This window comes from Salvelinus sp. IW2-2015, linkage group LG4q.1:29 (assembly GCF_002910315.2).
Source record: "Salvelinus sp. IW2-2015 linkage group LG4q.1:29, ASM291031v2, whole genome shotgun sequence".
In the NCBI taxonomy this organism is placed as follows: domain Eukaryota; kingdom Metazoa; phylum Chordata; class Actinopteri; order Salmoniformes; family Salmonidae; genus Salvelinus; species Salvelinus sp. IW2-2015.
In genome coordinates, this window is record NC_036842.1 from 49583665 (window position 1) to 49609186 (window position 25522).

The 25522-nt window shown below is 43.8% G+C and overlaps 1 protein-coding gene across 2 annotated transcripts in view; it reads left to right on the forward strand.

Annotated features, from left to right (window-relative positions):
* Positions 1–25522, forward strand: part of spg11 (SPG11 vesicle trafficking associated, spatacsin) — a 78049-nt gene that overhangs the window by 43403 nt on the left and 9124 nt on the right. The window contains exons 21-33 of one of the 2 annotated variants that reach the window (XM_023984903.1): positions 57–222; positions 2656–2864; positions 8602–8704; positions 8982–9141; positions 10549–10830; positions 11086–11286; positions 12371–12478; positions 14034–14199; positions 16018–16232; positions 19413–20145; positions 22824–22969; positions 23388–23592; positions 23927–24064. In XM_023984903.1, the coding sequence (XP_023840671.1) occupies positions 57–222; positions 2656–2864; positions 8602–8704; positions 8982–9141; positions 10549–10830; positions 11086–11286; positions 12371–12478; positions 14034–14199; positions 16018–16232; positions 19413–20145; positions 22824–22969; positions 23388–23592; positions 23927–24064 (2832 nt within the window). The remainder of the gene's footprint in view (positions 1–56; positions 223–2655; positions 2865–8601; positions 8705–8981; positions 9142–10548; positions 10831–11085; positions 11287–12370; positions 12479–14033; positions 14200–16017; positions 16233–19412; positions 20146–22823; positions 22970–23387; positions 23593–23926; positions 24065–25522) is intronic. The other variant, XM_023984904.1, reaches the window with a different exon arrangement.

Below are 25522 nucleotides of genomic sequence, written 5' to 3' on the forward strand. Positions count from 1 at the left end.
AATAATTTGCGTCTTGAAAACATTGTGTGATATGTCATGTTTAATTCCCCCAATAGAGACCTCAGTGGAGCTGCCCCATTTCTCTAGTCCTCACCTCGTCAGTAAATACGCCCTCATTGAGAACCTCGACTTCCTGTACTATCTGCGTCACGGACGACCATCGTTCGCCTACGGAACGTTTCTCGTCCAACAGCTAGCCAACTCCAACGAATTGAAGTCACAGTGAGTATATCGGACTCCTCTACTAACATAGACGGCACACTACAAAGGCAATATGTTTTGCAGGAAGCTGAGTACATCCCCAAAAACATCTTACCTCAGGACATGATGACTATGCCTGGAAACAAATAACGAAGCACTCAGATGTCTACAATGATCTTCGAGGTTTATCAGGGACAAGCAGGCCGGGCTACATTTCGAAGTGTCAGACGCCTTCCTCCTCAGTGCCTTAACGACACTAACCAAACTATTTTAAACTTGTTTAACATAAAAATAAGAGGCTTGGGCAAGCACTTATCCTTGTTATATTTTCRCCTCTGTTGTCGTTGTTACTCTTAGGTGGCACACATCATTTTTTATATATATACACACCTTTTTTTTTACCCCTTTTTCTCCCCAATTTTATGGTATCCAATTGGTAGTTACAGTCTTGTCTCATCGCTGCAACTCCCGTACAGACTTGGGAGAGGCGAAGGTCGAGAGCCGTGCATCCTCCGAAACACAACCTAACCAAGCCGCACTGCTTCTTGACACAATGCCCATTTAACCCGGAAGCCAGCCGCACCAATGTGTCGGAGGAAACACTGTGCACCTGGGTACCATGTCAGCGTGCACTGCGCCCGGCCCGCCACAGGAGTCGCTAGTGCACGATGGGACAAGGACATCCCTGCCGGCCAAACCTTCCCCTACCCCGGACGACGCTGGGCTAATTGTGCGCRACCCCATGGGTCTCCGTCTCCCGGTCGCGGCCGGCTGCGACAGAGCCTGAACTTGAACCCAGAAACTCTAGTAGCACAGCTTTAGACCACTGTGCCACTCGGGAGGCCCTGGTGGCACACATTTTGAACATCCAAGTTCTCTCTTGCAGTTTTTTTTTCACTTCAAATGAACCCCTTTATTGTGCACCATATGTTCTCAGTATTTCATTTGAGCCTTTATTCTGCCTGTTGAACGTGTTTGCCTGGAACATGATTTTACTTTATGTTATACTGTGGTATGTCGGTCAGGTTGTTTTGTATAAATTCAATCACTTTTTGACCATACACCTTTTTAAATTTGAATGAAACTTTCCATACACGTTTGCCCATTGTTGAAGTGGTTAAAAAAAATACTTTTTGGACCTGAATACTGTTAGTTTTTACTCTGTTTATTTAGAATGGACAACTAGTCAAAGCTCAAACCAAGTGTATTCACCCACTGGGTCAAACAGCTGCAAACAGCTGTTTCCCCTAGCACAAGTATTTATACGCCTTTTAGGCAGTCTCCTCCTTTTCTCTAAACACTAAATCTTTGTTGCTAGGCAGGAAGTGATGTGTGTAATAAACTGTTCCTTCTCCCTTCCTGTGACCTGACCTGACCTCGCCCCCCCATTCCTCACTAATCCACAGCTATCCACCCTTATCAGTGACCGGAGCCATGTACATTCCTTCTACATATAACCATTAACTTCTGGTATAGCAACTATGTCAAATTACAACCCAACAATACCAAAACATTCAGGAGATCGAAGTGCTCAAAGTTGACCCATTTTGCATACCCTACCATGTGACATCCATGTCTTAATCACTGAAAAAGATAAATCATTGAGTTTGATATAATTTGAAGGTTTACAAACAGGGTTTGCAAAGTATTAGATTATATCTATTTTTATTCAAGTTTATTAAAAAACATGTAAACTCTAATTTTCTTCATTTTCGCATATGTTGTAGCTCAGACTATTTTACATCATCTGAGGTGTTTGTGTGTTTAATGCCTGTCGCCGGTTAAGACAGTATTCTCTTGAATTCTTCTACCATGGGCAAACATGTATAGAAGATTTCGTTCAAAAAGCGATTGAATTCATATAGGACGACCCGGTATACAAGTCATGTACACTGAGTGTAAAAAACATTTGGAACATCTTCCTAATATTGAGTTGCACCCACTTTTTCCCTCAGAACACCCTAAATTTGTCGTAGCATGGACTCRACAACGTGTCGGAAGCATTCCACCGGGATGCTTTCCCATGTTGACTCCAATGCTTCCCATAGTTGTGTCAAGTTGGTTGGATGTCCTTTGGGTGGTGGACCATTCTTGATACTCACGGGAAACTGTTGAGTGTGAAAACCCAGCAGCATTGCAGTTCAACACAAACCAGTGCGCCTGGCACCTACTACCATACCCAGTTCAAAGGCAATTCAATATTTTGTCTTGCCCATTCACCCTCTGAATGGCGCACACACACAATCCATATCTCAAGTGTTTCAAGGCTTAAAAATATTTCTTTAACCTGTCTCCTTTTTATCCACACTGATTGAAGTGGATTTAGCAGGTGACATCAATAAGGGATCATAGCTTTCACCTGGTCAGCCTATGTCATGGAAAGGTGTTCCTAATGTTTTGTGCACTCAGTGCACATTGTATTGTAATATGTTGTATGTCTTTTCCCTACGTCAGGCTCAGTCATGCGGCGGAGCAGGCCTACAGCCTGGCCATGCTGCATTTCAGCGTTCCCTCTGTGGCAGCTGCATGTGTGTGTTTCTGCGAGCTCCTGGGTGTGTGTAGCCTAAAGCTGCGGGTGGACCTCAAAGCCCTCAGTCTGATCCTCCGACTCCGGAGCCAGAGGCCGGGAGGGACGAGCACATTCTCCCTTAAAGACTTATTGGGTAAACCTACACATACACACGTGTTTAGTTTTTTTTCGCTACATCCGCAATAACATCTGCTCAATAAATGTACAGTTGAAGTCAGAAGTTTACATACACCTTAGCCAAATACATTTAAACTCAGTTTTTCACAATTCCTGACATTTAATCCTAGTAAAAATTCCATGTCTTAGGTCAGTTAGGATCACAACTTTATTTTAAGAATGTGAAATGTCAAAATAATAGTAGAGAGAATGATTGATTTATTTATTTCATCACATTCCCAGTGGGTCAGAAGTTTACATACACTCAATTAGTATTTGATAGCATTGCCTTTAAATTGTTTAACTTGGGTCAAACGTTTCGGGTAGCCTTCCACAAGCTTCCCACAATATGTTGGGTGAATTTTGGCCCATTCCTCCTAACTGAGACAGGTTTGTAGGCCTCCTTGCTTGCGCACGCTTTTTCAGTTCTGCCCTCAAATTTTCTATAAGATTTTTAAATGTATTTTTATTTTTGTTTCTGCTTTATTTAACCAGGTAGGCCAGTTGAGAACAAGTTCTCATTTACAACTGCGACCTGGCCAAGGTGAAGAAAAGCAGTGCGTCACAAACAACAACACAGAGTTACACATGGAATAAACAAATGTACAGTCAATAACACAATAGAAAAMACTATATACAGTGTGTGCAAATTAAGTATGATTAGGGAGGCCATAATGGTGAAATAATTACAATTTAGCAATTAAACACTGGGGTGATAGATGTGCAGAAGATGAGTTTGCCAGTAGAGATACTGGGGTGCAAAGGAGCAAAGAATTATAATAACAATATGGGGATGAGGTAGTTGGGTGGGCTATTTACAGATGCAATGATCTGTAAGCTGCTCCGACAGCTGATGCTTAAAGTTAGTGAGGGAGATATGAGTCTCCAGCTTCAGTGACTTTTGCAGTTTGTTCCAGTCATTGGCAGCAGAGAACTGGAAGGAAAGGCGGCCAAASMAGGAATTGACTTTGGGGGTAACCAGTGAAATATACCTGCTGGAGCGTGTGCTACGGGTGGGTGCTGCTATGGTGACCAGTGAGCTGAGATAAGGTGGGGCTTTACCTAGCAACGACTTAGATGACCTGGAGCCAGTGGGTTTGGCGACGAATATGAAGCGAGGGCCAGCCAACGAGATTACACGGGTCGCAGTGGTGGGTAGTATATGGGGCTTTGGTGACAAAACGAATGGCACTGTGATAGACTGCATKCAATTTTCTGAGTTGAGTGTTGGAGGCTATTTTGTAAATATGATCGCCGAAGTCAAGGATCGGTAYGATGGTCCGTTTTACGAGGGTATGTTTGGCAGCATGAGTGAAGGATGCTTTGTTGCAAAATAGGAAGACGATTCTAGATTTAATTTTGAATTGGAGATGCTTAATGGGAGTCTGGAAGGAGAGTTTACAGTCTAACCAGACACCTAGGTATTTGTAGTTGTCCATATATTCTAAGTCAGAACTGTCTAGAGTAGTCCATGCTAAACGAGCGGGCAGGTGRGGGCAGCGATCGGTTGAAGAGCATGCATTTAGTTTTACTTGCATTTAAGAGCAGTTGAGGCCACTGAAAGAGTGTTGCATGGAAATGAAGCTCGTCTGGAGGTTAGTTAAGACAGTGTCCAAAGAAGGGCCAGAAGTATACAAAATGGTGTCGTCTGCGTAGAGGTGGATCAGAGAATCACCAGCAGCAAGAGCGACATCATTGATGTTAACAGAGAAAAGAGTTGGCCCGAGAATTGAACCCTGTGGCACCCCCATAGAGACTGCCAGAGGTCCGGACAACAGGCCCTCCGATTTGACACACTGAACTCTYTCWGAGAAGTAGTTGGTGAACCAGGCGAGGCAGTCATTTGAGAAACAAAGGCTGTTGAGTCTGCCGATAAGAATGTGGTGATTGGCAGAGTCGAAAGCCTTGGCCAGGTCGATTTATTACGGCTGCACAGTATTGTCTTTTATTGATGGCGGTTATGATGTCATTTACAGGCTAGTAATAGGGGTTGCAACAATTGCAGTGGGTAATTTTAGAAAGAGAGGGTCCAGATTGTCAAGCCCAGCTGATTTGTAGGGGTCCAGATTTTGCAGCTCTTTCAGAACATCAGCTATCTGGATTTGGGTGAAGAWGAAATGGGGGAGGCTTGGGCAAGTTGCTATGGGGGGTGCAGAGCTGTTGACCGGGGTAGGGGTAGCCAGGTGGAAAGCATGACCAGCCATAGAAAAATGCTTATTGAAATTCTCAATTATCGTGGATTTATCGGTCACGACAATGTTTCCTAGCCTCAGTCCCGTGGGAAGCTGGGAGAAGGTGCTCTTATTCTCCATTGGCTTTACAGTGTCCCAGAACTTTTTGGAGTTTGTTCTACAGCATGCAAATTTCTGTTTGAAAAACCTATTCTTTGCTTTCCTAACTGCCTGTGTACATTGGTTCCTAACTTCCATGAAAAGTTGCATATCGTGGGGGCTATTCGATGCTAATGCAAAACGCCACAGGATGTTTTTGTGCTGGTCAAGGGCAGTCAGGTCTGGAGTGAACCAAGGGCTATATCTGTTCCTGGTTCTACATTTTTTTGAATGGGGCATGCTTATTTAAGATGGTGAGGAAAGCACTTTAAAAAAAAACAGTGACAGTGTTTCCTAGCCTCAGTGCAGTGGGCAGCTGGGAGGAGATGCTCTTATTCTCCATGGACTTTAAAGTGTCCCGGAACTTTTTGGCGTTTGTGCTACAGGATGCAAATTTCTGTTAGGAAAGCAAGGCTAGCTTTTTGAAACTGCCTGTGTATATTGTTCTTAACATCACTGAAAAGTTGCATATCGCGGGGGCTATTCGATGCTAATGCAGAACACCACAGGATGTTTTTGTGCTGGTCAAGGGCAGTCAGGTCTGGAGTGAACCAAGGGCTATATCTGTTCTTGGCTCTACATTTTTTGAATGGAGCATGCTTATTTAAGATGGTGAAGAAAGCACTTTTACTTCTACTGACGGAATGAGGTCAATATCCTTCCAGGATACCCGGGCCAGGTCGATTAGAAAGGCCTGCTCGCTGAAGTGTTTTAGGGAGCGTTTGACAGTGATGAGGGGTAGTCGTTTGACCGCGGACCCATTACGGACGCAGGCAATGAGGCAGTGATCGCTGAGATCCTGGTTGAAGACAGCAGAGGTMTATTTAGAGGGCAGGTTGGTCAGGATATCWATGAGGGTGCCCGTGTTTATGGATTTGGGGTTGTACCTGGTAGGTTCCATGATAATTTGGGTGAGATTGAGGGCATCTAMCTTAGATTGTAGGACATAAGCATATCCCAGTTTAGGTCACCTAACAATACAAACTCTGCAGATAAATTGGGGGCAATTAATTCACATATGGTGTCCTGATCACAGCTGGGGGCTGAGGGGGGTCTGTAACATGTGGCAACAGTGAGAGACTTATTTTTGGGAAGGTGGATTTTTAAAAGTAGAAGCTCGAACTATTTGGGAACAGACCTGGATAGAATGACAGAACTCTGCAGGCTATCTCTGCAGTAGATTGCAACTCCACCCCCTTTGGCAGTTCTATCTTGGCAGAAAATGTTGTAGTTGGGGATGTAAATTTCAGAATTTTTGGTGGCCTTCCTAAGCCAGGATTCAGACACGGCTAGGARATCAGGGTTGGCGGAGTGTGCTAKAGCAGTGAAAAAAACTAACTGAGGGAGGAGACTTCTGATGTTAACATGCATGAAACTAAGGCTTTTACGGTTACAGAAGGCAACAAATGATAGCGCCTGGGGAATAGGAGTGGAACTGGGGGCTACAGGGCCTGGGTTAACCTCTACATCACCAGAGGAAAATAGTAACAGAGCCTATTGAGACCACATCGGGCGATCACGTCGGCAGTCCAGTCGTGATGGATCGGCGGGGCTCCGTGTCGACAATAAAGGGTCCAGGCCAATTTGCAAAGGAGGTATTGTAGCCCTAGAATTAGCATTGGCCTAGCTCGAGGCTAGCTCAAGGCTAGCTGGTGCTAGCTTTGGGACAGAGGCGTTAGCTAACAGTAACCACTGTTTGCAGCTAGCTGCGATGATCCGGAGTAATGATCCGGTGTAATAATCCAGAGCGGCAGGAATCCGGTGATATGGTAGAGAGAAGCAGTCCGATATGCTCTGGGTTGATATCGCGCTGTGCAGACTGGCAGGTGACTGGCAGGTGATTGTCCGAGCTAAGGCTGTCTGATTCCGGGGGGYAAAAGGCGAGGACCGCTAGCCGTGGCTAACAAAGACTAGTAGCTAGTTAGCTGGCTAACTCCTGATGGGAGTTCCAGTTATAAGGAATAAAAATAGRAGATCCGTACCACATTGGGTGAGGCGGGTTGCAGGAAAGTATTTTTAATTCATAGATAGAAAGTGAGATTAAGATATARACGTCCTACTGCGCTGCCGTCTTGAATTTTGAAAAAAAAAGATTGAGGTCAGGGCTTTGTGGTGGCCACTCCAATACCTTGACTGTGTTGCCCTTAAGCCATTTTACCACAACTTTGGAAGTTTGCTTGGGGTCATTGTACATTTGGAAGACCCATTTGCGACCAAGCTTTAACTTCCTGACTGATGTCTTGAGATGTTGCTTCAATATATCCACATAATTTTCCTGCCTCGTGATGCCGTCAATTTTGTGAAGTGTACCAGGCCCTCCTGCAGCAAAGCACCCCCACAACATGATGCTGCCACCCCCGTGCTTCACGGTTGGGATGGTGATCTTCGACTTGCAAGCTTCCCCCTTTTTCCTTCAAACATAACGATGGTCATTATGGCCAAACAGTTCTATTTTTGTTTCATCAGACCAGAGGACATTTCCCCAAAAAGTACGATCTTTGTCCCCATATGCAGTTACAAACCGTAGTCTGGCTTTTTTATGGCGGTTTTGGAGCAGTGACTTCTTCCTTACTAAGTGGCCTTTCAGGTTATGTCGATATAGGACTCGTTTTACTGTGAATATAGATACTTTAGTACTTGTTTCCTCCAGCATCTTCACAAGGTCCTTTGCTGTTGTTCTGGGATTGATTTGCACTTTTCGCACCAAAGTACGTTCATCTCTAGGAGACAGAACGCGTCTCCTTCCTGAGCGATATGACGGCTGCCTGGTCCCATGGTGTTTATACTTGCGTACTATTGTTTGTACAGATGAACGTGGTACCTTCAGGCATTTAGAAATTGCTCCCAAGGATGAACCAGATTTGTGGAGGTCTACAATTGTTTTTCTGAGGTCTTGGCTGATTTCTTTTGATTTTACCATGATGTCAAGCAAAGGTAGGCCTTGAAATACATCCACAGGTACACCTCCAATTGACTCAAATTATGTCAATTAGCCTATCAGACGCTTCTAAAGCCATGATATCATTTTCTGGAATTTTCCAAGCTGTTTAAAGGCACAGTCAACTTAGTGTATGTAAACTTCTGACCCACTGGAATTGTGATACAGTGAAATAATCTGTCTGTAAACAATTGTTGTGAAAATTACGTGTCATGCACAAAGTAGATGTCCTAACCGACTTGCCCCTAATCGTCGACGGACCCTTTTTGTTGACAAGAAATTTGTGGAGTGGTTGAAAAACAAGTTTTAACCTAAGTGTAACCTAAGTGTATGTAAACTTCCGACTTCAACTGTATGTATGTGACCAATACGATCTTATTTTATTTGCAAAGACACACACACACACATCACACTGTGGCGTTTGTTTGACCTTTTCTGTGTTCCAGCTGCTAAAGGCAGTAAGCTGGTGGAGAGGGAGACAGCGGAGGAGCTGCTCTTTGACTTGGAGGAAGCTGTGAAGGACAGTTTGGAGAGGAAGGGCATCAGCAGGTTAGACACAGGCCCATTCCCAAATCCACCTGTGCCTTGTGGAGATCTGATGGGTAAAAGCAAAATGGTGAAACGTACATCTCGCATGTCACAGGGCAAGGTGGAGATGTGACCATATCGCTTACACCTGTCAAATACTGTCGGATCTCAGCAATTGCATAGGGTCTAGGGGCGAGAGGAAACACTCTCATACACAGTTTGGGACAAGGAAATATATCCCATAGTTTTATGCACAATTTGTTGTGTGAGTCTGTTCAACTCTAAATGCCCTCTCCAGGTCATCCTATGAGGCAGGTCAGGAGTGGGCTCTMCCCATCCAGTTTTGCCAGCTACATGCCCTGCCCCTGAGCAGTGTGTACCCGCAGGACTGTGCAACCGACAGCCAGTGGCTACACTTCCTGCTCTTTGTCCAGCTGCACAGCTACCCCCCTCAGCAGGTACATCTCCACCACGGCCAAACACACACATGCTAAATCTTTAAAGGCCCATTCGAACACTTTTGAACCTCCTATTCATTATCTCCAGCACCATACCAATCAGTGTGTGAAAACAGCACATTTCTACATTTTGACGTTAACACTCCGGTTMAATGAGTCTATCATGCAGGGGTTTAAGTTCTCCATCACTGTGACAAATMTCCATCATATGTGACTCAMCACCTGGATTCGGTCTTATGAAGCAAAATTTGAAATTGGATTTTTGACATTGGGTAAAAGTAGAGACTCAGAGCTACAAAATGGTATATCATACACAGAATTGTTGAGGAACAATGGGAAAGTAATTCTGCTTTGAAAGTTGATAAACTTGTAAACTCACTTTTGAGAAAATGGCCTTTGAATATTTTGGTACCTACTGGAGAGCTCTCCTTTGTACACCCATTCAGCATTAAGCCAGCCCCGCCCATCTCTTTAAGGATTCACATGTGAGGTCATGTGCTAAACAGTGAGTAGTGTAGTCAAGATTAAGACTAAAAGTGGTAGTAGCCTACAATAACGATGCAGAAACGRGCCATTTTCACATATGTAAACACTGGTATGGTGCTGGAGATAATGAATATGAGGTTTGAAAATTGGTGGACTTGCCCTTTAACTATCATTAACACCCCACTAGAAAACCCTTTAAAGATCCAATGCAYCCGCGCTTTTAACTCAATTTCAAATCATTTCTGGGTAACAATGAAGTACCTTACTGTGGTTTTGAACATTTTAATTGATTACAAAGAAACAAAAAAAACTAAAATAACTCCTTAGCAAGAACACTTTCTCAAGGCCTAATTGGACAAGCCTAATGGGAGGGATATGCAACCTGAAAACTAACTGRTATTGGCAGAGCGGTATGAWACTCTTTGTTATTGGTCTATTAACTTGCACTGTCTGGTGGTGTTGCCAGGCAGGCTGAAACTCCATCCCACCGAAACAGGACGAAATTTCAGGCGGTCTTTTCAAACAGCTCTTACACTAAAAGGKAATTATCATAATTTTCACAAATTCACAGTYTTATTCCAYCCTCYTTGAGTGGYAATGTATATATAAACCACAGGYMMWWWWWTMTMGACTGCATTGGGCCTTTYATAACCCATACAACTGAAGGATTCTACCATACCTACCTTCTCTGTTCACTCTAAAATGGGATGAAAACTGCCCTCAGGTTCTCTTCCTCTGAAGATCSCTATCAGGGAAATATGTTATTTGAATAAAATGTTATAGCTACAGGGGCCTGAACTGTAAGGATTGTTCTCTAGATGGAAAATAAAGACGGGTGGTTTCCAATCGCCCCCTTGTCTGTGGTACTGTAGCGATTGTATGTTTTCAGTTCTTCCCTCTTTCCCTACTTGTGATTGACAGGTGAGGTCCCTGGCGACCCAGTTCAGCCCATTCCTGCAGGCCCACCTGACCCTGGCCTTCCAGAGCCTGCAGCTCAGCTCTCAGTGGCGGGTGGGGGAGGTGGAAGACGGGGAGGCCCAGGGTCAAGTCACCCTGCCCAGCGAGGAAGCCTCCGACCCCCCCAAGGAGCTGTTCCAGGTGCTGCTGCAGAGCCAGGAGCAGGCCAGCCCCTGGAGACACCTCCTGGGGGAGGCCCTGGCACACCACTGCCCCACGCTCACCACACTAGCTGCCTGTCATCAGGTGGGGCTCTGTCTGTAAGGATTCTCTGTCTATGAGAATTTGTATTATACGGCTTGGTATAAAAATCTGAAGTGTATTGACTTTCTCATTGCATTGACATTTGTGTCATCCATGAACTTTGTAAGAAAGTGTATAAAGTTGCACTTTACACGATCTACTTTGTATCTGGACTTTATTTACCTGACTGTGTGTGTGTTTGATTGCGTGCGTCTTTCTCTGTACGGTGTGTGTGTGTGCCATGGATTMGATTGACAGGAAGCCGACCTGCTCCAGTGCCTCTGCGTCTGGGTCCTGACCTCTGTGGATGAGGTCATTGCCACAGAGGCTACCGCCCACCTGGAAGAGAGCCCGCAACGTCATGAGTGGAACCTCCACGACCTGTCAATCATCTGGAAGARACTGCTGAGGAAATGCAGGATCAGGCCTCTCATACGAGGCTTCCAGCTCTTCCAGAGGGTAATTCAATAGAACACGTGTGATACATATCATTGTAGGTCTTGCAAATGAACTGCGTTTGGGAAAAAATTAAAATCTCAAATCTCCCATTGACACACATGCATGATTTAAACGAAAGTATGCACACAAATATAAAGTTAGGATCCTGCCCCAAATCTAAATGTTTTCCCCCAAGGGCAGTTAATGTGCAGCAATTTAACTGACAAGGCCTTATTCCATTTTGCGGTCTGAGCACTACCATGCTGTAGGCCGAAACTCAACAAATTATTTTAGAATGCATTGTTTTGAATGATAATATCCCAACCGAAGCAGGGCAGGCGGGCAGTGAATACTCTGTCCGCTCAATTAGAACACGTCTTTATTATTGCGTTTTATCCTTGGCGCTGTAGTCACAAAACAATTATTATTATTTTTCAAGCACATTTTGAGAATGACGTGCATCTGAGACTAGAGAATGAAACGAGGCACGACATCACAAATGTGTTGACTGTAAGGAAGAAAAAAATATCAGTCAGGTGAACATTTTAAAAACGGTTCTATTATACGCTGAGTATACAAAACATTAAGAACTATGTCATGGAAAGAGCAGGTGTTRTTTAATGTATGTTCTTAGTGTATATTGAATAGACTACATGCAAATGAGGTTGCAGCAGYCTTAAGATGGGCGGGACTTTCCACTATTCCCTGTCAATCACTAACCGATGAAACCAATAGAAATGGCTTTAAACTTTCATTTCATTCAAGCGATTGAAAGCACGTAGATGGTTGCTTGCCTATCCAATCCCTCGTTATTATTTGCGTGTCATTTATTGGTTTCCTTCAGGCTTAGTCTATTAGAATACTAATCTACCTGCACGGCAGCTTCCCTCCTCAGAAGTGACCCGAATGATATGTCCTCGTCGGCAATTTTGCGCTGTATGCATAATCTTCAAACAGCTTCAAGGCTTAGACCAGCTCGTCTCATTAACCCGGCAGACATCATGGGAGGTCTGCCTCATGTATTATGGCTGTCATGTCTGGCTCTGCATGAGTTTGGGTGGTCTTTTATCACATTTCTCTCTCTCTSTSTSTGTGTGTGTGACAGGACTCTCCCCTGATCCARGTGCTGCTCATGTACGAGCTGTGCTACGACTACAAAAACTACCCTGAAGCCAAGAAGAAACTCWTTGAGTTCCAGAAATGCCTGATCACGGTAAGCTCCTTCACCCCTCTGCCTCTTCTTTCCACTCCCATTTCCCACACTCACTGTCCAACTCTCCCGAAAAGGACACCAACTGACTCTGAAGTAGAGCCCCACCGATATGGGATTTTTAGGTCCGATAACGATTTTAGGGAGGCAAAATATGCCGATATATGTTTTTTTTAAGGGTGGAATGAAAAACTCAAATAAATATGAACATTAACATTATTTAAGAACATTTTATTTGTGGTTTACATGKTAACCACCAACAACAACGATATCCTCTATAAATACGAAAGTAAATACAAAACACTTGTTCAGTTTATCTTGGTACAACTTAAAGATTTGTCTATCTATGACGGTGAATAAGAATGCATAAGTGTTTGTGCTGAAGCACAACAAGCACACTAATAAACAAGAACGGTTTAATGAATTTAACATTGTCTTAAAGTAAAGGCGACTCCGGGATGCTGGCCTTCTAGGCAGAGTTGCAAAGAAAAAGCCATATCTCAGACTGGCAAATAAAAATAAAAGATTAAGATAGGTGAAAGAACACAGACACTGGACAGAGGAACTCTACCTAGATGACTGGTTGTGTTTATGCCACATTAAAAGGCATAGGCGGCAGGTCCATAAGGTTAGGGGAAGCTTTCCCTAAAGTAAATTTAATTAAATTGCCAAAATTATATAGCCTAATTAGCTTTTCTTTCAAAAACAAGGACATTTKTAAGTGACCCCAAACTTTTGAATGGTAGTGTATTTGACTGCAAACCAATTCAGTTTTTTTAATGGAAACGAAATGGACTGTGTGCATGTACTGTAACGCGTCGTGCAGGGCGGATTTTTTAAATATTTTTTTATCTATGTCCGTGCGGATGACGTTCCGTTAGAAAAGTAGAGCGTGTCCGTGTCATGTCCCTTTAAGTCTGACAGGTTGGTTATGGGGGAAATTTATGCCCTCCATTGTCAGGACAGGGGGGAATTAAAGGGGTGCGTGTGTCTGACCTTGCCCGTCCTGTTTGGAGATGTCATTAGAGGGATGAATTTGGTGCCACACATGCCAGCGAAGCCACAAGGCCAGGGCCAATTTATCGAGTGTGTCAAGCACAACAGCTCTCATACCTCAAAGCGGTGACGTTGGCTGTAATCTTGTGTTCAGGGCCTGGCCTCTTGCCGTCTTTTGCTGCGTGTTTCGAGATAGTCACCAGCCCAATTCACATTGTTGCACACAATCTTTTGCGGCCGTAGTCTCACCAAGTCTTCCCTCTCGATGACCATAGTTAACTTTGATGTTCTTTATTGATTTAATTCCTGTATTCACTGTGATCTCCTGTCCTTGTGAAAGGTACATGCCCTCATGTCTGTTACTTTTCATTATCCTCTATTGTAGTTAATGGAAGAAATGAGGAGAGGAAGACTTTCTAGCATGAATGTTTGATGTGTTCTGTGTACACGAGAGGTTATACAGCCATAGTTGCTATGAGGTATGTGTGTGTTGCATGTAGGCCAATCTCAATTCTCTTTATTCTTTCATCTTTCCCTTATCCTCTCTCTTTTTCTCTGACAGCTGAGGAGCAGTGGTGCTCATGTGCCAGCAGGCATCCCTCTCCAGTGGGTGGAGTGCCAGGCCTCAGTCCTCCTGTTGACCATGATGCAACAGTGCTCCACACAATACGAGCTGCGCAGACTACTGCAGCTGCTCGCAGACATGGAGCGCCTGCTCAAGTCTAACGGTGAGACACCAGTATTAACACTGTAGTAACACCGAGTCTTCAGCTGTTGTGTTGGATCATCATATTTAGCTAATTAGCTGTTAATTAAGTGAYACTTAACCTAAATGACGTCCATAAGAGTTTGGTCAATAGTGTTGCATTGTATCCAGAGCAACGATCTCTGTGTTTATTGTAAGCCTGACTTCTCCTCATAACACTGTGCAAACAAAGTGTCGCTTAACATTGACTAAAACTATGAAGACAGATGTTTTTACCGTATGATTACCACTGAACCCTCCAGGTATGGTTGACGTGAGCAGGCAGAACGCCTTTTCATCATGGATTTAAATCACTGTCTTCCACTTGTGTGAGGTGTTGAGAATACTGTATTATTTTTTTGTAGCTTATTGTCTGACTCAGACACTTCATGTTTGAGTCTGTATCTGTATTAGAGGTCGACCGATTATGATTTTTCAACGCCGATACCGATTATTGGAGGACCAAAAAAGGCCGATACCGATTAATCGGATGATTTTTATTAATTTATTTGTAATAATGACAATTACAACAATACTGAATGAACACTTATTTTAACTTAATATAATACATCAATAACATCAATTTAGCCTCAAATAAATAATGAAACATGTTCAATTTGGTTTAAATAATGCAAAAACAAAGTGRTGGAGAAGAAAGAAGTAAAAGTGCAATATGTGCCATGTAAGAAAGCTAACGTTTAAGTTCCTTGCTCAGAACATGAGAACATATGAAAGCTGGTGGTTCCTTTTAACATCTTCAGTCTTCAATATTKCCAGGTAAGAAGTTTTAGGTTGTAGTTATTAAAGGAATTATAGGACTATTTCTCTCTATACCATTTGTTTTTCATATACCTTTGACTATTGGATGTTCTTATAGGCACTTTAGTATTGCCAGTGTAACAGTATAGCTTTCGCCCCTACCTGGCTCAAACCAGGAACACATCGACAACAGCCAACCTCGATGCATCGTTACCCATCGCTCCACAAAAGCCGCGACCCTTGCAGTGCACGGGGAACAAACACTCCAAGTCTCAGAGCGAGTGACGTTTGAAACACTATTAGCGCGCACCCCGCTAACTAGCTAGCCATTTCACATCGGTTACACAAGCCTAAACTCGGGAGTTGATAGGCTTGAAGTCATAAACAGTGCAATGCTTGAAGCATTGCGAAGAGCTGCTGGCAAACGCACGAATGATAAACTAGTAATATCATCAACCATGTGTAGTTAACTAGTGATTATGTTAAGATTGATTGTTTTTTATAAGATACGTTTAATGCTAGCTAGCAACTTACCTTGGCTTCTTGCTGCCCTTGCGTAACAGGTAGTCAGTCTGCCACGCATGCTCCTCGTGGAGTGCAATGTAAGGCAGGTGGTTAGCGTTGGACTAGTAACCGGAAGGTTGCAAAAATGAATCCCCGAGCTGACAAGGTAAAAATCTGTCGTTCTGCCCCTGAACAAGGCAGTTAACCCACTGTTCCTAGGCAGTCATTGAAAATAAGAATGAGTTCTTTAACTGACTTGCCTAGTTAAATAAAGGTGTAAAAAAATAAAAATAAAAAATACGCCAATTGGTGTCCAAAAATACCGATTACCGATTGTTATGAAAACTTGAAATCGTCCCTAATTAATCGGCCATTKCGATTAATCGGTTGACCTCTAATCTGTATGCTTGTTAATCACCGTCTTCTGCTTGCGTGAGGTATTGASAATACAATACTGTAAACAGGATTTTCTGGTTGACTCATGGACTTGACCAGTCTTTGCTGCTATGTATGCATCGGTCTCTTTCTCTGTGAGCAGGCCCGGACTTCAAGAAGCTCAGCCTCCTCAGCCAGGTTCTCCAGGACACCTCGGTGTCTCTCTCTCCCAGGCTGCTTGAGAGRTATTCCCCTGACATCCTGCAGGGAGAGTGCCAGAGCATGTTGGAGAAGCTGCAAGACAGCGGCCTGTTCCACAAGGCCCGCCAGGTGGCCGAGCTGGCAGGGCTGCCCATTGACAGCCTGGTCATCAACGAGGTGAGCTCGTGGGTCCTCAGTGCTCATCAACTAGATCATGTGCAGCCTGTTCAGTGTAAACTCAACTCTCACTGCCCTATACCTTTGGTGTATTTAATGTAAGTTGATTTGGTTTAGACTCTACAGTGCCTTCAGAAAGTATTCACATCCCTTGACTTGTTCCACATTTGGTAAAATGGTAAATGGTACAGCCTGAATTTAAAATGGATTACATTTAGATGTTTTTGTCACTGACCTACACACAATACCCCATAATGTCTAAGTGGAATTGTGTTTAAAGTTCATTAAAAATGAAAAGCTGAAATGTCTTGAGTCAATAAGTATTCAAACCGTTTGTTATGGCAAGTCTTACTAAGTTCAAGAGTAAAAATTGACTTAAGAAGTCACATAATAAGTTGTTTGAAATAAGTGTTTAACATGTATTTTTTAATGACTCATTCAGATTCAACCACAAAGACCAGGGAGGTTTTCAATGCCTCGCAATGAAGGGCACTTATTGGTAGATGGGTAAAAAAAAAAGTGAATATCCCTTTGAGCATGGTGAAGTTATTAATTACACTTTGGATGGTGTATCAATACACCCAGTTACTACAAAGATACAGGCGTCCTTCCTTACTCAGTTGCCGGAGAGGAAGGAAATCACTKAGGGATTTTACCATGAGGCCAATGGTGACTTTAAACAGTTACAGAGTTTAATGGCTGTGATAGGAGAAAACTGAGGATGGGTCAACAACATTATAGTTACTCCACAGTACTAACCTAATTGACAGAGTGAAAAGCAGAAAGCCAGTACAGAATAAAAATATTCCAAAACATGCATCATGTTTGCAACAAGGCACTAAAGTAATACTGCAAAAAATGTGGCAAATAAATTAACTTTTTTTTCCTGAATACAAAGTGTTATGTTTGAGGCAAATACAACACATTACTGAGTACCACTCTCCATATAAAAAAAAAAAATATGGTGGCTGCATCATGGTATGGGTATGCTTGTAATCATTAAGGACTGGGGAGTTTTTCAGGATAACAAAGAAGTGGAATGGAGCTAAGCACAGGCAAAATCCTAGAGGAAAACCTGGTTCAGTCTGCTTTCCACCAGAAACTGGGAGATTAATTGACTTTTCAGCAGGACAATAACCTAAAACACAAGGCCAAATCTACACTAGAGTTGCTTACCAAGAAGACAGTGAATGTTCCTGAGTGGCCAATTTGACGGAGCTTGAAGAATTTTGAAAATAATAGTTGGCAATGTTGCATAATCCAGGTGTGGAAATCTCTTAGACTCACCCAGAAAGACTCACAGCTGTAATCGCTGCTATAGGTGCTTCTGCAAAGTGTTGACTCAGGGGTGTGAATACTTATGTACGGTGCATTCAGAAAGTATTCAGACCGCTTGACTTTTTRAACATTTTGTTATGTTAAAGCCTTTTTCTAAAATTGATTAAATKGTTTTTTCCATCATCAATCTACACACAAGAAAAGTTTKAATTTTTTTGCAAATGTATTAAAAATAAAAAACAGAAATATCACATTTGCATAAGTATCCAGGCCCTTTACTCAGTACTTTGTTGAAGCACCTTTGGCAGCGATTACAACCTCAAGTCTTTTTGGGTATGACGCTACAAGCTTGGAACAKCTGTATTTGTGGAGTTTCTCCCATTCTTCTCTGCAGATCCTCTCAAGCTCTGTCAGATTGGATAGGGAGTGTCCCTGCACAGTTATATTCAGGTCTCTCCAGAGATGCTCAATCCAGTTCAAGTCCGGGCTTTGGCTGGGCCACTGAAGGACATTCAGAGACTTGTTCCGAAGCCACTCCTGCCTTGTCTTGGCTGTATGCTTAGGGTCATTGTCTGGTTGGAAGGTGAACCTTCGCCCCAGTCTGAGGTCCTGAGTGCTCTGGAACAGGTTTTCATCAAGGATCTCTCTGTACTTTGCTCCGTTCATCTTTCCCTCGATCCTGACTAGTCTCCCAGGCCCTGCCACTGAAAAACAACCCCACAGCATGATGCTGCCATCACCATTCTTCACAGTAGGGATGGTGGCATTCAGGCCAAAGAGTTCAATCTTGGTTTCATAAGAACAGCGAATCCTGTTTCTCATGGTCTGACTGTCTTTAGGTGCCTTTTGGCAAACTCCCAGCGGGCTGTCATGTGTCTTTTACTGAGGAGTAGCTTCCGTCTGGCCACTCTACCATAAAGGCCTGATTGGTGGAATGCTGCAGAGATGGTTGTCCTTCTGGAAGGGTCTCCCATCTCCACAGAGGAACTCTGAAGCTCTATCAGAGTGACCATCAGGTACTTGGTCACCTCCCTGACCAAGGCCCTTCTCCCCGAATTGCTCAGTTTAGCCGGGAGGCTAGCTCTAGGAAGAATCTTTGTTTGTTCCAAACTTTTTCCATTTAAGAATGATGGAGGCCACTGTGTTCTTGGCGACCTTCAATGCTGCAGAAATTTGTTAGTACCCTTACCCAGATCTGTGCATCGACACAATCCTGTGTCGGATCTCTACAGACAATTCCTTCGACCTCATGGCTTGGTTTTTGCTCTGACATGCACTGTCAACTGTGGGATCTTATATAGACAAGTGAGTGCTTTTCCCAATCATTTCCAATCAATTGAATTTACCACAGGTGGACTTCAATCAAGTTGTAGAAACATCACAAGGATGATCAATGGAAACAGGATGCACCTGATCTCAATATCGAGTCTCATAGCAAAGTGTCTGAATAATTATGTAAATAAGGTATTTCAGTTTTTTATAATTAATATATTTGCCAACATTTTGAAAAACCTGTTTTCGCTATGTCATGATAGGGTATTGTGTGTAGATTTGATGAGGAAACAAATTATTTTAATCCATTGTAGAATAAGAATGTAACGTAATAAAATGTGGAAAAAGTCAAGGGGTCTGAATACTTTCCGAAGGCACTGTATATGAGATATTTCTGTATTTCATTATCTATAAATTTGTTGTTTCTAAAAACACTATCAATGTGGGTATTGTGTGTAAATGGGTGAGAAAAAATGATTTKAATATTTTTAAATTCAGGCTGTTACACATCAAAATGTAGAATAAGTCAAGGGGTATGAATACTTTCTGAAGGCACAGTACATGATTAATGTTTTGAGACGGGGACCATTGTGGCTTGACGCTCCTTCTGATYTCCCTCTTCTGGTAAAGTTACTCCAAGACCTCAGTGCCCTGAAGGCCAAGCGGCACTGGGAGAGGAGGGAGACCCGGGTATCCTTCTGGAGAAAATGTCACGAGCAGTTCAGGACTAACAGCACTGATCCTGGGGCCGCCTCAGAGTTCTTCCTGGCCCAGGCAGGTGCCTCTGAGCCTCACCGGGGCTCCGTGGCCGAGACAGAGCTGCTYTGTGTCCAGGAGAGGTGCCTTCTCCTCAGCCTGGCCGGCCACTGGCTGTCCTTGCTCACCCAAGCTCCCCTGGCACGTCTCGAGGACCTGGAGAAGCAGCTGTGGACAAGCCGAGTGCGCCAGCAAGTCCTGCTCACCGCCATGGAGAAGGAGAGCATGTTCGCCCTCCCGGCGCCCACCATAGCCCCCGAGGAAAACTCCTACGAGGCCCTGATCAGGGAGTTCTCCTTCTCCAAGATGGCAGTGCTCAACGAGCCCAGGTACCTGAGCTTAGACGGCCTGCCCAGCTTCTCCCCTGAGGAAGAGGGTGGGGAGGAGACTGGGTCGGAGGAGCAGGGTGCTCTGGCTATCCTGGTGGGGCAGCTGTTGGACGAAGGGTGTATCCACGAAGCGAGCCGTGTGTGCCGCTACTTCTCCTTCTGCTCCCGGGACATGTGGGTAATGCTGCACTGCCGAGGCCTGGCCTCAGGCGAGCTCCAGGCTGGCCTGCAGGACATGCTCACCTTTCAGGGCCTGCCCAAGAAGAGCATTCCCAGCTGTAAGCTCCACACGACCCTCAGTTAACCTACTAGATACACCCAAACAACAAAGTACTGTTTGATGCATGTCAGAATTGTTCCAAATCAAATCAAATCAAATTGTATTGGTCACATACACATATTTAGCAGATGTTATTGTGGGTGTAGCTTAATTCTTGTGTTCCTATCTCCATCAGTGCAGTAGTATCTAACAATTCACAACAATGCACACCAATCTAAAAGTAAAAMAATGGAATTAAGAAATATAMAAATATTAGATTGAGCAATGTCGGAGTGGCATAGACTAAAATACWGTAGAATAYAATACAGTATATGCATATGAGATGAGTAAAGCAGTATGTACACATTATTTAAACATTATTGAAGTGACTAGTGTTCCATTATTAAAGTMGCCAGTGATTCCATGTCTATGTATATAGGGCAGCAGCCTCTAAGGTGCAGGGTTGCTAAACCGGGTGGAAGCTGGCAAGTGATGGCTATTTAACAGTCTGATGGCCTTGAGATAGAAGCTGTTTTTCAGTCTCTCGGCCCCACCTTCACCACCCAGGGGGGGCCCGTCAGGAAGTCCAGGACTCAGTTCCACAGAGCGGGGTTCAGACCTAGGGCCCAAGCTTAATGATGAACTTGGAGGGTACTATGGTGTTGAACGCTGAGCTATAGTCAATGAACAGCATTCTTACATAGGTATTCCTCTTGTCCAGATGGGATAGGGCAGTGTACAGTGCGATGGCGATTGCATCGTCTGTGGATCTATTGGGGCGGTAAGCAAATTGAATTGGGTCTAGGGTGTCAGGGGAGGTAGAGGTGATATGATCCTTAACTAGCCTCTCAAAGCACTTCATGATGACAGTAGTGAGTGCTATGGAACGATAGTCATTTAGTTCTGTTACCTTTGCTTTCTTGGGTACAGGAACAATGGTGGACATCTTGAAGTAAGTGGGGACAGCAGACTGGGATAGGGAGAGATTGAATAAATCCGTTAACACTCCAGCCAGCTGGTTTGCGCATGCTCTGAGGATGCGGCTAGGGATGCTGTCTGGGCCGGCAGCCTTGCGAGGGTTAACACGCTTAAATGTCTTACTCACTTCGGCCACAGAGAAGGAGAGCCCACAGTCCTTGGTAGCGGGCCGCGTCAGTGGCAGTGTGTTATTCTCAAAGCGGGTGAAGAAGGTGTTTTGCTTGTCCGGAAGCAAGACGTAGGTGTCTGCGACGTGGCTGGTTTTCCCTTTGTAGTCCGTGATTGTCTGTAGACCCTGCCACATACGTCTCGTGTCGGAGCCGTTCAATTGCGACTCCACTTTGGCTCTGTACTGATGTTTTGCCTGTGATTGCCTTACGGAGGGAATAGCGACACTGTTTGTATTCGGCCATATTCCCAGTCACTTTTCCATGGTTAAATGTGGTGATTCGCGCTTTCAGTTTTGCGCGAATGCTGCCATCTATCCACGGTTTCTGGTTTCGGTAGTTTTTAAACAGGTTTAATCTCCTATACACTTCCTGATGAACTCAGTCACCGTATCCYTGTATTCGTCGATGTTACTCTGAGGCTACCAGGAACATATCCCAGTCTTCATGTGCAGAGGTCACAAGTTAAAAAACACACACACATCCAAACGCCAGTGCCAAAAATGTCAACAACCCTCTGAAGAATCAAAAAGACACTCACATACACCCAAACAATTCAAAGATTGTCAGTAACAGTCACAACACCTACATAGTTTATAGTGAGGTACAAAAGTATTTGGACAATCACAGTTTGTTGGTTATTTTGGCTCTATACTCCAGCACATTGATACAATGACAGTGAGGWTAGAGTGCAGACTGATAGCTCGGGTGAACCGTTAAGAAYTTACATCACTTTTTGTACATAGTCCCACCATTTTAGAGAACAATTCACTTATGTCTATTAAAGTAGTCAAAAGTTTAGCATTTGGTACGATATTCCTAGCATGCAATGACTACATCAAAACAAACTGCAAATGCATCTGTAATTTCTAAACTGTTCAACCGATATGGATTAAAATACCCTCAAATTGGCCTCCCGAGTGGCGCAGCGGTCTACATCGCTGTGTTGCAGCGGGTTCGATCCCAGGCTGTGTCACAACCGGCCGTGACCGGGAGTCCCATAGGGCGGCGCACAATTGGCCCAGCATCGTCCAGGTTTGGGGATGGCTTGGCCAGGGGGGCTTTACTTGGCTCATTGCGCTCTAGCGACTCCTTATGGCYGGCCGGGTGCCTGCGGGCTGACTTCAGTCGTCAGTTGAACGGTGTTTCCTCCGACACATTGGTGCGGCTGGCTTCCGGGTTAAGCGAGCGGGTGTTAAGAAGCATGGTTTGGTGGGTCATGTTTCAGAGGACGCGTGACTCGACCTTCGCCTCTCCCGAGCCCGTTGGGGAGTTGCAGCGACTAGACAAGAACGTAATCACGAARTTGGGGAGACAAAGGGGTAAAAAAWYWTTTTACATACCCTGAAATTAACGCTGACAGTCAGGACTTTAACCTCATAGTCATTGTATTATTTCAAATCCAAAGTGCTGGAGTACAGAGCCAAAACGACAACAAATGTGTAACCGTCAAAACACTTTTGGTCCTCACTCTGTCTCACCTTTTGCATTATTGACATATCCCCTCTTTGAACGCTGTCCATCTGTTTCTCTGTGAATGCCCCCACTCCAGCAACCAGTTTTAGCAGCCTGTCCTCCTTTGTGATGGTGCCCTCCCCAGAGGACCAAACGGTGACTCAGCTCCAGATGCTGGTGAACGAATGTCGCCACGGAAAGAGCTACTGCAAGCAGGTCCTGAGTCTCTACGAGCTCTCCAAGGTACTTCCCTGTCTTTTCCGACTTTAACATCGAAGTTGCTGCCTTTTCAGACCTAAACAACAGACTGAGCCTATTTCTGCGAAGTGAATTGAAGTTATGTACATTGCTGTGTGTTCATGAGAGCATTGTTGTTGTGTAGTATTTTTTATAATGTACTGTATTAATAGATTTTAATATACAGGATCAGTGATTTCACTATCTAGTCTATTCAATTTCTACATGTCGTTATGAGTTGAACTTGGTCGTGTTCATTAGGGCGCACAAAGGAAGATGTTTTAAAACGGTTTGGAACATAAAATGAAAATYTGCTTTTCTTATTGTACAAGTGCAGGTATATGCTCACTATTTCAATCATTTGGTGCCCAATGAACATAACCTTGATCATGGTAACCTTTGACCCTTTGATACCGCTACCTAGGAGCTGCAGTGTTCATACAGTGAGATCTCAGCTGAGGAGCCTCAGGCGGTGCTGTGTAAGGTGCTACTGTCCCAGCAGCCGGAGCGCTATAAGAAGGCCCAGGCCTTCATCAGTGTGCAGGGCCTGCAGCCTGACACCGTGGCCCAGCTTATATCCACCGCCGTGGTCCAGGGCCTGTTGGCCTCTGCACAGGACGGAGAGACTGGTGAGAGGAATGATGGATTGGTTGATTGATGGATATGGCTGCTTAAATGCAACTAACCGTCCCTCTAGAATATTTTTGCACACTTTTAAATCCCTATTCATACATTGAATATGTTGTGGTTCTTTTACCTACTAAAACCCATATTTTAGTCAGACGGATTCATTTTTAGTCCTACGGTTACAGGAAATGTATAATCGTAGCTAAGAGCTCAGATGATTGGTTACAACGCTTTAATATGCACCTCCTGCGCTATCCTTGCTATTGGACTTTATTACTGTCTTATTAAACCCTGAGTCAGACACAACGACTGTAGTGATTGTGTGTGTGTTCACAGCAGAGAAGCAGATGTTCAGTCCAGAGGAAGGGAGAGAGTCCTTCTTGCAGCTGGCCAAGCTGTGTGGGGACCCCAACCTGGTGGGCATCAAACTGCTGGACCACATCCCCACTGTGCCACTGGGAGAGCTCGGCTGCAGTAAGATATACTCAATACTAGGGCTGTGACGATACCAGTATTCAAATATTTTTTTCCATGGCAACAAAAAAAAAACACGAAGCAGAACAAACTCTTTTCTCCTTTAAAAACCTGCTGTATGTAAAATGTGTGTGCTAGAGCTTGMAAAATAAATAAATGTGACTCTGGATGACAACATTGCGATGGTGATATCATCCAGGCCCTACTCAATACTACAGTAACACTCTCYCAGTAGTGACAAACACTGGATAACATAGGCTGTTCTCTTATGGGAATGAAATTATTCCAGTCTATTAGCTGAGTCTTACTTCAGKCACTAAATACTAGATAAACACTCTGTCATAGTACTGTAGTGGTAAACAATGGTAATATAGTATTATCATGGAATTATTCCACTCTATTTAGCTAGTCAAGCCATAGTTCTTTAAAACCCCTTGTACTAGTGGGAATTGGACTATATGGATAGGGCTACATTTAAATGTTTTTTTACAGAAGAATTATGAAATGCATATGCATAACCATGGTAGCAATCGAAAGGGAACAGTTTGGACATCATGGGGAAATMATTATACCAAAGGTGAGGACACAACAGTTATTCTGACACTGACTGAATCCAAACGTAACACTGTTGATTTTATGTGCATTTTACATTTACTGTACTTTTCACCGCATTTCTTGGTAACAAAATCTGCAAATACTTCTCGATACATTCAGTAACATGATAAGAATATTCACGGGAAATTTTGTGGTAGGCGCAACTTAAGACAAAAAAACTAAAACGGTTTGAGTGAGCGGGGTAACTGGTGTCTCCAAATGGCTACACACCTCTCCAAAGTGTGCACAGTTCCTACGTACAGTTGAAGTCGGAAGTTTACATACACCTTAGCCAAATACATTTKAACTCAGTTTTTCACAATTCCTGACATTTAATCATAGTAAACAATCCCTGTTTTAGTGCAGTGTAGGATCACCACTTATTTGAGATTGAAATGTCAGAAAAATAGTAGAGAGAATTATTTATTTCAGCTTTTATTTCTTCATCACATTCCCAGTGGGTCAGAAGTTTACCTACACTCAATTAGTATTTGGTAGCATTGCTTTAAATTATTTAACTGGGTCAAACATTTCGGGTCGCCTTCCACAAGCTTCCCACAATAAAGTTGGGTGAATTTTGGCCCATTCCTCCTGACAGAGCTGGTGTAACTGAGTCAGGTTTGTGGGCCTCCTTGCTCGCACACGCTTTTTCAGTTCTGCCACAAATTTCTTATGGGTTGAGATCAGGGCTTTTGATGGCTACTCCAATATTTTGACTTTGTTAAGCCATTTTGCCACAACTTTGGAAGTATGCTTGGGTCATTGTCCATTTGGAAGACCCATTTGCGACCAAGCTTTAACTTCCTGACTGAGTGTCTTGAGATCAATATATCCACATAATTTTCCTTGCCTCGTGATGCCGTT